This window comes from Schistocerca cancellata, chromosome 6, assembly GCF_023864275.1.
Source record: "Schistocerca cancellata isolate TAMUIC-IGC-003103 chromosome 6, iqSchCanc2.1, whole genome shotgun sequence".
Classification (NCBI taxonomy): domain Eukaryota; kingdom Metazoa; phylum Arthropoda; class Insecta; order Orthoptera; family Acrididae; genus Schistocerca; species Schistocerca cancellata.
Genome location: NC_064631.1, coordinates 283,406,371 through 283,419,436, shown reverse-complemented (window position 1 = coordinate 283,419,436; position 13,066 = coordinate 283,406,371). Strand labels below are relative to the sequence as shown.

General features: G+C 40.7%; 1 protein-coding gene across 1 annotated transcript in view; it reads right to left on the bottom strand.

Annotated features, from left to right (window-relative positions):
• The window catches only part of LOC126190842 (scm-like with four MBT domains protein 1), a 179,104-nt gene that overhangs the window by 129,696 nt on the left and 36,342 nt on the right, over positions 1-13,066 (bottom strand). Inside the window, exon 3 of the mRNA XM_049931422.1 lies at positions 12,456-12,815. Coding sequence (XP_049787379.1) covers positions 12,456-12,815 — 360 coding nt within the window. The remainder of the gene's footprint in view (positions 1-12,455; positions 12,816-13,066) is intronic.

Here is a 13,066-nt window from a genome sequence, read left to right as displayed (position 1 = left end):
CGCAAGACCGAAGCACGCAAAGACGCAGGTACCACAACACGCGGCGAAGCATTGTCAGTGGAGAGGAGGATAACACCATCCCTAGCCGTGAGGCGGTAGCGCAAAGCGTAGTAGTTCCACAATGGCTCAGAAGTCTTAGCGGACGGGCGATCTGGCCAACCCTTCTGAATACAGCGTAAAACCTGGGAGAGGGTAGGGTCAGAACGCGTAGCAGCCACCAGCCTGTCCCCAGTGATGGGGAACCCGACCACAACCCGCTGCTCGGCAACATCCAGGTGGAAACACAAAAGTTCGTCCCTATCGAATGCCTGATCAGGACCTATAGGAAGGAGAGACAGAGCATCAGCATTTGCATGTTGAGCCGTTGGCTGTAAATGAATCTCATAATTGAAACGAGACAAGTAAAGAGCCCAACTCTGGAGGCGGTGTGCAGCCTTGTCGGCAAGTGACGTTGATGGATGAAACAAGGAAACAAGTGGTTTGTGATCCGTAACAAGATGAAATTTTGAGCCATAGAGAAAAACACCAAACTTATGAAGAGCATAAATGATGGCCAAAGCTTCTTTCTCAATTTGAGAATACTTTTGTTGGGCATCCGTGAGCGTTTTGGAGGCATAAGCGATGGGTTGTTCCGAACCGTCCGAAAAACGGTGCGCAAGGACTGCACCGACCCCGTATTGAGAGGCGTCTGTGGCAAGAACAAGATGTTGGCCAGGTCGATAAGTAGCCAGGCATGGGGCCTGTTTCAGCATAGTCTTCCATTTCTGGGAAGCCGCTTCGCATGACGCGGACCAGTGAAAAGGCACATTTTTATGCAACAGGCGATGCAACGGCTGAGCCACTGAAGCCGCAGATGGTAAAAACTTGTGATAGTAAGCTATTTTCCCCAAGAAGGCCTGCAGTTCCTTAACATATGTAGGGCGATGAAGGGCATCGATTGCAGCGACAGTTTGCTGAAGCGGACGAATACCATCCCGAGAGAGTACGTGAGAGATGCCTGAAAAAATTGTGATTTCTGAAGATTACACTTAAGACCGGTAGTCTGTAAAACACGAAAAAGTGTGCGGAGATTTTGAAGATGTTCTTCAGTGGTGGAGCCAGTGACAACAATGTCGTCCATGTAATTGATACACCCAAGGACAGGGAGCAACAATTGTTCCAAGAATCGCTGAAAGAGAGCAGGGGCGCTAGCAACCCCGAATGGCAAGCTTTGGTATTGATAGAGGCCGAAAGGCGTGTTAAGGACCAGAAACTGCCGGGAAGCAGCGTTGAGAGGAAGTTGATGATAAGCTCCTGACAGGTCAATTTTAGAAAAATACTGTCCTCCAGTGAGTTTAGTGAACAGTTCTTCAGGACGGGGCATAGGGTAAGTGTCGATGAGGCATTGAGCATTTACAGTGGCTTTGAAATTGCCACAGAGACAAATATCACCATTTGGCTCAGCAATGACAACGACAGGAGAGGACCACTCACTGGAAGTGACAGGAAGCAAGACCCCTGAAGTAGTGAGACGATCCAACTCCCATTTTACCCGATCACAAAGGGCCACAGGAATGCGCTGAGCCAGAAAAAACTTCGGCCGAGCAGTGGGTTCGAGTGTGATATGAGTTTCAAAGTCGTTTGCACGGCCTAACCCAAGAGAAAAAAGGGACGAAAATTTCGTCGACAAGGAATCCAGTTGAGCATAAGGAATAGCATCAGAGACAATATTGACAGAGTCATCTATGGAGAACCCAAAAACGCGAAAGGCCTCGAAACCAAAAAGATTTTCTGCGTTGCTCTGGTTGACCACAAATATGGGAACAGTGCGAACGACGGATTTGTAAGATACCTCAGCATTAAACTGTCCCAAGAGAGAAATCTTCTGTTTATTGTACGTCCGTAATTGCCGAGTGACAGGTGACAGGAGTGGAGAACCCAACTGAAGATACGTCTGGAATTAATTATAGTGGCAGCAGAACCGGTATCCACTTGCATGCGAACATCTCGACCAAGGATTTGGATAGTGAGGAATAACTTCCCTGAAAGGGAAGAAGTGCAATTGACAGACAACACAGAATCAGAATCAGCGTCATGTTCATGAACATGATGTATGCGGTCGGATTTGCAAACGGAAGACACGTGACCTTTCTTTTTGCAATTGTGACACACAGCTCAACGTTGGGGACAATCCCCGCGTGAATGTTTCATAAAACACCATGGACATGAAGGAAGTTGCCGGGGATTTTGCTGCAGTTTCTTAGCAGGTTGTTTACAGCTAGGCCGAGGCTGCGCGTGGGAGCGCACTGCAGCCACGCCGGCCGGCGGGGACGCGCCGCACGCATTGTCAACAGCGCACAGAGGTCGTATTTCCCCGACATCACCCCACGGCTCTATTTGTGCCCCAGCGGCGCGAGAAATTTCAAAAGACTGCGCAATGGAGAGAACTTCATCTAGAGTAGGATTCGCCAACTGAAGGGCACATTGCCGAACTACTTTGTCAGGCGCCGACCGGATAATAGCATCCCGTACCATGGAATCGGCATAGGATTCTTTGTGAACGTCAGTAACAAATTGACACTTTCGACTGAGGCCGTGAAGTTCAGCAGCCCAAGCGCGATAGGATTGATGTGGCTGTTTTTGACAACGATAAAAGGCAACACGAGAGGCTACCACATGCGTTTGCTTTTGAAAATAGACAGACAGAAGTGAGCACATTTCAGCAAAGGACAAAGACGCAGGATCCTTCAAAGGAGCCAATTGCGACAACAACCGATACATTTGAGGTGAAATCCAGGAAAGGAACAGAGACTTACATGGTTGTTCGTCCGTGACATGAAATGCCAAGAAGTGCTGTCGAAGACGTTTTTCATAATCAGACCAGTCTTCCGCCATCTCGTCGTAAGGCAGAAAAGGAGGTATAGCCAACGATGAAAAACGCCCCGCATTTGAGGCCGTGACGGAATCGCGAATCGCCGCTGTTAGAAGCATTTGCTATTCAAGGAGATTTTGCAATAGTTGCTTGGCAGAAGCCATGGAACCCTGTGGGTCAACGGTGAAAAGGAAGAATCCCATCCTCGTCGCCAATTGTTGTAACGTCAAGTTTAACACATATATTTCAGAACGACATAACACATATAAGTCACAGAGTAAGTTGACAAGCAAGACATGTGTACACGTTAGCATTCGCATGAGCACTGAGTCCCAGTCTAGTGGCCGCTGCTCGGCTGGCCGCTTAGGTGGCGCAGCTGCTGCATGGCTGGCAGACAGCGCCGCATGAAGAGGACGTGCGTAATTGCGCGGCGGCGCTCTGAATGATGGGCGAGTCACAACAAAAAAGTCATATTTTTCACAAACACATCTTTCATCTATCTGGTAAAAAGAAAGTGAGACGTATTGCTATGCTTTATAGCAATATTACCACTACAGATTTCCCCACTAAGACAAAAGGTGTTGTGTGGAAAAACTTATGCAACTAGAGACTGTGTGGCTTCTGTTGTAAGCAATCCATACATTAATTTCACTTCTATATTGAGGTCTCATGTGACTTAAATTCAAAGCATTTCATTTAACATCACACCGATACACATAATTGTCATCAATTGTCTTACATTAGTCACCATGGCTTAAAAGCCATTTAGTTTCTGACCATGTAAAGATTTCTATCTTTGTATCTCAGAAAGATAGATATTACCTTAAGATAAAACTTAATTAAACAAGAGGCACTTTCTCTTTCATATACTTTTTCTCCAACTTTCACACTCTGTTTGTTTAAAATACATTTTGGTTTGCTAACCACCATGAGATGCTTAATTTACCCTGCCATTTTCCTTAAGGAGTTACATATTGTATTGTATGTTAACCGGGGGCCTAGAAACGACAGAGAGGCTCCACCCCCGCTGCAGCGGTCCACAATCTCACAATGACTACTGCAGTCCACTTCACCCCTCCGCTGCTCCACACCGAACCCAGTGTTATTGTGTGGATCGCCCCCCCCCCCCCCCCCCCCCCCACTCCCCAGGGCACGGTGGTGTATGCATACATGGAGAACTTGTTTGCGCAGCAATCACTGAGGTAGTGTAGCTGAGGCGGAATAAGAGGTACCAGCCCGCATTCGTCGTGGAAGATGGCAAACCGCCTAAAAACCATCCACAGAATGGCTGACTCACCGTACCTTGACACAAGTCCACTGGGCGGATTCGTGTCAGGGACTAGGCGCTCCTTCCCGCCCGGAAAGCCGTGCGTTAGACCGCACGGCTAACCACGCGGGCAGTTACATATTGGTATTTGACCTTATTTTACTTTCCACATTTACAAATCTCTGAATTGTTCTCGTTCAATGTGTATTCAAGAAGGGAAAAGCCTAATGATCTTACCCAAAATGTACATAATATGATAGTTTCTTACTTCCCCCTTTTCTCTTATCATGCCTATTTCTCAACCTGTTATTATTTATGTGTTATATAAGTGCATCTGACCAACTTAGCTTATATTAGTATGTCACTTTGTAATTTCTTAACTAGTACCTCTTTCTGTCCTATCTTCCCCATGTTCAGATGACGTCATTAATACAAGCTACAACCAATCAACTTACTGGAGAAAACTGAATGTCTTAATGAGAAAAAGGACTTTAGTCCATGTCACTACGTCATTTTTGTCACACTCACATGGCTTTACCGCTATATTGTCTGCATAAAAGAAGGGTTACAGTGGTACTACCATTTGCATATGGAAAGAGGGAGGGTAGAACTGGTACTCCTAATGGAGAAGAAAGTATAAGTACATTAGGATCAAGAATAAAAAGGTGGTAGACGCCAAAGAGATATTCCTTTCCCACCTCCTCATCCGTTTCCCCTTCTTCTAAGGTCTTTCACTGTGATGGAGGGAGACGATTCTCTACAGAACGGACTGTCACGACTTCACAGTCACAGACCCCGAAAACTGATCCTTACCCATCCCTAGGGATAGCCAGTAGAGATCTGGTAGTCACACATTACCCACAATTTAGTTGCTATCATTAGTCCTAATGTCTTTGCCAGTTTTGTTGACCTTAACAAATGTGTGGGTACTTGGTCATTCTATATATACCCAACATGTGACAGGTACTACTGTACTTAGAAAAATATATTAATTATTCCAGTAGTTAACCTGCCCTATAAAACATACATAAAACCCAACCTATTGTTTATATGGAAGGAAAAAAATACAGTATTCCATATAAAAAGTATATTAAATTATTTGGATAATTTCTATAAAGCTTGTACAAATAAATGACTAATTTTATTGTACTCCAGTATTTTTTAAATTAATATTGTAGATTTTGACCTTCCTGCAACAACTTACGAAGATTATGCTATACTTATGTATTCGAAATAGAGTTATACCCATACCTTTTTAACAACTACCCTACATGTTGGCAATATCTCTCTAAGATAGCAGGAGAAAGCTGAAAGACAATAGAATAGTTAAAGAGGAAGATGCCTCACAGAAAACTAAAGGAGAAAAAAACTGCAGCAATTAATTCGGAACCTGATAGTTGCTGCTCTGCCCAGTCTACAAAGAGGGCAGATTATCTTGAGGACTTAGACATTTTTATTGTATCAATGTTATAAAGTCATTTTTCACATCTCGTTTTTCTCTTAAATTTTTCCTGAAAATCTTCCCACAGCTGAGCTGTTTCCCATTCTGCTGCATCACCTAGTAAACACCCAAGTGTAAAAAAAAAATTTTTTTTTTTTAAATTATCATTCCATTTCTAAGGCACAAACTGAGAAAGTACTCCTAAGAGTTATGTTGGATGTACTTCTCCTTCCGGTTTAAACTTTGGAAACTGCTTAGAACAACTAACTATTTCCAATTTATAACTGTTTTAATAATTCTGGAGATAATCCAATGTTACAAGCAGCTTTTTGTTTCCAAGTTCGTGTTTAGTGTCTTCTAATTATTTCTGTAATTTCTGTAACTCACTCGTATTATTAAGAGTTATAATTAGAGTTAGCGCTGTTGGTATCTAATTTTTCATGCACTTTTTGCTCCACCATTTCTTCCACATGTTTCTGCAAATCAGTTACAGCAGATGGATCACTAGAAATTTTTAAGTTTTCTATTTAGTTCTAATATTTCTACCCTATCTTGAGTGAGATTTGATTGCTTATATTTTTGTAATTGCTTGAAGATGATTTCTCTGATGGTGTCATCTTACCATAAACTTTAAACTATATTTTCATTTCTTGTCTAACCACATCACAAAACACTATTTTTGTTTTGAACTTCTTGTATAAGGTAGCTAAGGTTTCCTCTGATTTGGAAACATTATCTATTTTTGTGGATAAATTGTCGAATTTTTTATTATTTTGAGACAGTTCATGAAGTTGCTTCATTTTATTTGACATCTCATATAGTTTTCTAATGCTGTAAGTTTATCTAGAATTTCTGCTAAAACTGTACTATCCATCTTCTGGTTGTGATAGGCACGTAAAAACTTAAAGCTTGTTGTTGTTGCGGTCTTCAGTCCAGACACTGGCTTGAAGCAGCTCTCCATGCTACTCTATCCTGTGAAAGCTTCTCCTTCTCCAAATACCTACTGCAACCTACACCCTTCTGAATCTGCTTAGCGTATTCATCTCTTGGTCTCCCTCTACGATTTTTACCCTCCACACTGCCCTCCAATACTAAATTGATGATCCCTTGATGTCTTAGAACATGTTCTACCAACCGATCCCTTCTTCTAGTCAAGTTGTGCCACAAATTCCTCTTCTCCCCAATTCTATTCAGTACCTTATTAGTTACATGATCTACCCATTTAATCTTCGGTGTTCTTCTGTAGCACTACATTTCGAAAGCTTCTATTCTCTTCTTGTCCAAACTATTTATCGTCCATGTTTCACTTCCATATATGGCTACACTCCATACAAATACTTTTAGAAAAGACTTCCTGACACTTAAATCTATACTCAATGTTAAGAAACTTCTCTTCTTCAGAAACACTTTCCTTGCCATCGCCAATCTACATTTTATATCCTCTCTACTTCGACCATCATCAGTTATTTTGCTCCCCCAAATAGCAAAACTCCTTTACTATGTTAAGTGTCTCATTTCCTACTCTAATTCCCTCAGCATCACCCGACTTTATTCGACTACATTTCATTATCCTCGTTTTGCTTTTGTTGATACTCATCTTGTACCCTCCTTTCAAGACATTGTCCATTCCATTCAGCTGCTCTTCTAAGTCCTTTGCTGTCTCTGACAGAATTACAATGTCATCGGCGAACCTCAACGTTTTTATTTCTTCTCCATGGATTTTAATACCTACTCCGAACTTTTCTTTTGTTTCCTTTATTGCTTGTTCAATATACAGATTGAATAACATAGGGGATAGGCTACAACCCTGTCTCACTCCCTTCCCAACCACTGCTTCCCTTTCATGTCCCTCGACTCTTATAACTGCGTCTGGTTTCTGTACAAATTGTAAACAGCCTTTTGCGCCCTGTATTTGACCCCTGCCACCTTCAGAATTTGAAAGAGAGTATTCCAGTCAACATTGTCAACAGCTTTCTTTAAGTCTACAAATGGCAGACACGTAGGTTTGCCTTTCCTTAATCTATCTTGTAAGATAAGTTAAAGGGTCAGTATTGCCTCACAGGTTCCAACATTTCTACGAAACCCAAACTGATCTTCCCTGAGATCAGCTTCTACCATTTTTTCCATTCATCTGTAAAGAATTCATGTTAGTATTTTGCAGTCATGACTTATTAAACTGATAGTTTGGTAATTTTCACACCTGTCAACACCTACTTTCTTTGGGATTGGAATTATTATATTCTTCTTGAAATCTGAAGGTATTTTGCCTGTTTCATGCATCTTGCTCACCAGATGGTAGAGTTTTGTCATGGCTGGCTCTCCCAATGCTATCAGTAGCTCTAACAGAATGTTGTCTACTCCCGGGGCCTTGTTTCGACTTAGTTCTTTCAGTGCTCTGTCAAACTCTTCACGCAGTATCGTATCTCCCATTTCATCTTCATCTACATCCTCTTCGATTTCCATAATATTGCCCTGGAGTACATCGCCCTTGTATAGACACTCTATACACTCCTTCCACCTTTCTACTTTCCCTTCTGTGCTTAGTACTGGTTTTCCATTTGAGCTCTTGTATACACCACTGGTTGGTGATAGAAGGACCCAATTATTTTATGCCCAGTTGTTATGGAGTTGAGTTTCTTGACTACTGCAACAAATACAACACCTACATTTCTCACTGGCTAGCCTTTTGATACACACTTAAGTTTTCGCCAAAAATATCACTGCTATCAATTTTGGGTTTCAATCAGCTTTCTGTACCTAGTATTATGTGAGCTTCACCACTTTCATGAATGCTTGCTGTGAATGCTTCGGCAGTTTACCATCAGGAGTTTAATACTTTCACCTGTGGGAGGCATTTCTTTCAATCTTACACTGACACTTCTGGGCTTCTTACAGCTGTCATTATCTGGATTGGATGGAGAGTCACTAATATATTTTTTAAAAATATTTAACACAGTCAGCTACCTGAGTAGCAGCTTCTGACATGTAATGCACACCTGACCCATTTAAGGAGACCCTGCAATTCTCAATCTTAATGGTGCAAGTCCAGGAAGCCACAGCCTACCTTGTCACTTTTCATAGAACCTTTGAATTCTCTGGTTCAGTTCTTCCACTTGACTCAGAACCAAAGGCCACAATCAGTTCTGGATACAATGATGCGAATTGTGAGTGTCATTGAAACTCCATTTGCAAGGCTGGTCTTCTCAACCATCTCTGCCAGTTGCTGGAATGACCTAAGTATGGTCTCGGAGCCCAGAGGACAGGCATCATTTGTTCCAAAGTGATATAAGATGCTTTGGAAATAAACACAATTTTCCAACCATTTCAACATAGTATATAAGACACTTAGGAATATAACAATGTGTTAACATGATACCTGATAGTATAACATATCTCATCATATATGAATACTGAAAATCACACATTGGAAATAACCTCTTCAATTAAGAACATGTTATAAACCTGTAAACTTCATCATCTGGTTACGTGAATTGGCAGAGAAACATTGTCAGTAGATAGCAGAGCTGGAACGTATTTATTGCTGTTTGATAGGCAAGGCCTAATGTCATTACTCAGGAACATCGTGCAGTTAATCTGAGCTTGTGCTTGCCGAATACTGAGGTCTCCATTATGTTTGTTGCCGACTAGTAAACGAGGCCTCATGAATATAAATTTATCAATTCCCAAACTCTCATCGATATAATTTATCTTTTTGAATATGTCGATTTTGTCGACAGGTACCAGTTTATGGCTCCTCTTTGTGTATGTTGTTATTTTAATGCTATATTACCAATGAATAAAAAGAAAAGTTAATGTAATGTTTGTTCAATAAAAATATACGAATGGCACATACACACACTTGTTCAAATTTCAATATGGCTGACATCAGTGCTGCCACAATACAATTACTTCAACAGAAAATACTGATGCGACACATACAAATACATTGTGTATTAATATTCTCTCGGAGCTGTCTGTGCCACACACCTCCCCTCAGCTGACAAGGCGTCTTCTGATGTAGTAAAGATGTGACAACACTATTATGAGGTGAGTCCTTCACAGAGTGCAAGTTCTACATGCATGCTTTTCATCTCTAATATGTTGACTGAATTGGGTTGACATTATGAAGAATGGTAAAAATATATAACATTTACAGTAAAAGAGCCAAAAAAATAGAATAGGATATTGTTATTATGAATATTAAATGAGTGTATTTGATCTGAAGAATATGAACTGGAAATCATATCTTGTCAAGGCAATGCCTTTTGAAAGTAACTGACCTATTCTTATTTATGTTTTAATTTATTCATATTAAACAAAACATCATCTTTTATGGGAAACCGGTTATCTGAATTGAAATAGTTCAATTACTGCAAAAGGTCATTTTTAAAAGGTGTTAAAAACAAGTGGGGTAGTACTCTCATATCAGGCTTGGTGGGATTTTTCATGAAAGATATTCCTCACAAAATCTATCATATATTCACACATACACACACACACACACACACACACACACACACACACACACACACACACACACACAAATCTGTTTCCCAGGATGACAACAGAAAGTGAAAATACAAGTAAAATGATTATTATGATAAGATACAAATATTTTCAAGTGATTTTAGATTTTAGCCCAAAGTATGAGTTATCTTACACCAGAAGCAACATTTAATACATGAAAATTTATGTAAAAAGAGCACAGATCTTTCAGTCAGAAGCAATCAATCGGATGTCAATCAAATACATACTACAATCACGGCGAATTCAACATAACTGTATCACAATGTGATAGGATTTAGGATGTTTTTGGATTAGCAGTTCATCTGGAACAGTACTTCTGTCAAAGAACAACACCGCTGTCCTAAGACCAACTCAGCAAGGACAGAACTCAGAGAAAAAGCTGACACTATCCTAATGACCTGTATGTACAGGAACTGTGGAAGAACTGCCCAGAAAACACACGAATACCGGTGTCAGTACAGAGAAACTTGAATATCTGAAGTACTTGGGAGACATTATCAAACAGACGACTAGAAACTCAATATGTTTGGCATACTGAAACTGCAAGACAACTACCAACATTAGTATATAACTGTCATACAAGATTAATCTTGTTCACTAGGGAGAGCCGAATCTCCAAGTGAGATTAGGAAGATGCCATAATTCCACGATCCGTTAATGTATGGTACTAACACAACACAACACTTTAACTTTGTTAATGTGTACCTATTACAAAGAAATGTTACTTGTGTTCACTTTAGCATTGAAATACACCATTTGAAAGTCCTTTTTCTATGTGTAAGGAATATATTTTTCTTTCAAGATTTTGTAATTGAAGACATGCTTCAATTTTACATCATAACTGTCATTGGAATTTTAGAACCAAAACCTCTTGTACATACAGTGCTATTATCATGCAGCCCTAATTTGCTATATTCAAAAATGTATACAATTATTGAGAAAATATGTTAGTTAATGAAATGTCATATTCTCAGTGGATTTCACCAGAAAATGGGGAGAAAAGTGTGCATCTAAAAATATTTTCCTGAAAGCACAACCAATATTAATGCCATTTGAAGAACATGTCTTAAATAGTTAATCAAAATATCTTAATTACCAGGTGCTACCTTGCAAAAGTTGTGGATCTTGGTAACAGCAATCTTATCATCAAAGGGTGTTTTTGGAAATAAATATGTGTTGATTGAAGCCTTATCACCAGTGTTGTCTTAATTCTTGAAAATTGTTCTATTTGAACATAAAATGAATAAGAAAAGAGGCATCTTACAAGGTACTAAGATCAGTAATGTTACTAGTGGTTCCAAATTAGTCTGGTATGGTGTTCAGTACAAGAGACAGCAAAACATAAAGAATAAGCAATATTACAGTAGTGCTGCTGCATGGTGACAAAAGACAGTGCAGTACAGGTCAGCGCACGATAGGGCAAGCAGGAATGCTCAAGACATTTTTACAGAACAGCTTGAAAGTGATAACTGTAAAGATCAGCATTAGTAATATGGCTGGCTCTTTATTTGTGGATAATTACAACAGACATCAAAAGATCGGTAAACATTTGTTTACCACACCATCTTTTCCTTACTTTCCTTGTCAAGTTTGTAAAATGAATACCTTCGTTGGCATAGAATGTTTATTTCCAACGTTTCCTTCTTAGGGTACAACAAAAAACTATAATCCTCCACAAATTTCACCGTGAGCTACCACTGAAACAATTTCTCACAACATGCAGGTGCAACTGCTTTAGCAGTTCAAGATAGAAAGACTCATGTGAATGTTGAAACATGTATCGGAAATTTCTGTATAAATTCTAAGTTGGAAACAATAAACAAAACTGAGGAAAAGACAGACACTCACCTGCAACTCAATGAGGCACGGTGTATACACACAGTTGGCTCCATAAATTGTTTGGGACACACACACACACACACACACACACACACACACACACACACACACACACAGAGAGAGAGAGAGAGAGAGAGAGAGAGAGAGAGAGATTGGTATATTTTATGCTGTTAACTGTGTGTGCAACACATGAAATAGCTGCAAGCGAGTGACTGACTTCCCACATTTTTATGGGTAATTCGAAATGAAAGGCTATCTAAAGAAAACATTTACATATTTATGCCTCACTGTCTCAATTACAAACAACATCCAATAGTTTCTGGAACACTGTAACAGTTTTCAAACTTAATAGAGTACAAACTTAATATGTGTACAGCAACATAACAAAAATTTTACTGAAATGATTATTTTTCAACAAGCTGAATTCAACTGAATGAAGTAATTGTAATATTTTACACAGAGAATCTTAGTAACTCTGCATGGTTGAAAGTTGGAAACAGTGACTAAACAAAACAGTGCTATGAACTGACCCCAGCTAGCAGCTCTTCAGTGACAGGTGTAACAGCTGCAGCAGCCTGCTGTGCTTCCTCAGCTGCTGCTCTTTGCAGGGCCCCGACATCTGCATCATCTCCTGCTGCCGAGAGCAGTTCCGGTGGAGGTAGCAATTGCAAACCATTTGCAGCACCCCATCCCGGCGCGTGGACCCTTACTTTATCTGGATCGCACCAGAATTGCAGTGCAGTATTTTGTGGACCGAGACCCAGAGGTCGAACGCGAAGGAGAGGGCCACAGGCTAAGGTCAATGAGCAAGGCCAGTATCCACCTCCACTTCGGTCTGGTACTTCAACGACAGTTCCCGGACGAAGGCCAGATGCTAGAGACCGCTCCACCTGCAGCAGGAACACACTTCGTAAGTTACAACAAGAAGTCAAATGTGTGTGAAATCTTATGGGACTTAACTGCTAAGGTCATCAGTCCCTAAGCTTACGCACTACTTAACCTAAATTATCCTTAAGGACAAACACACACACCCATGCCCGAGGGAGGACTCGAACCTCTGCCGGGACCAGCTGCACAGTCCATGACTGCCGCGCCTTAGACCACTCGGCTAATCCCGCACAGCCGCAAGTTACAACAACTC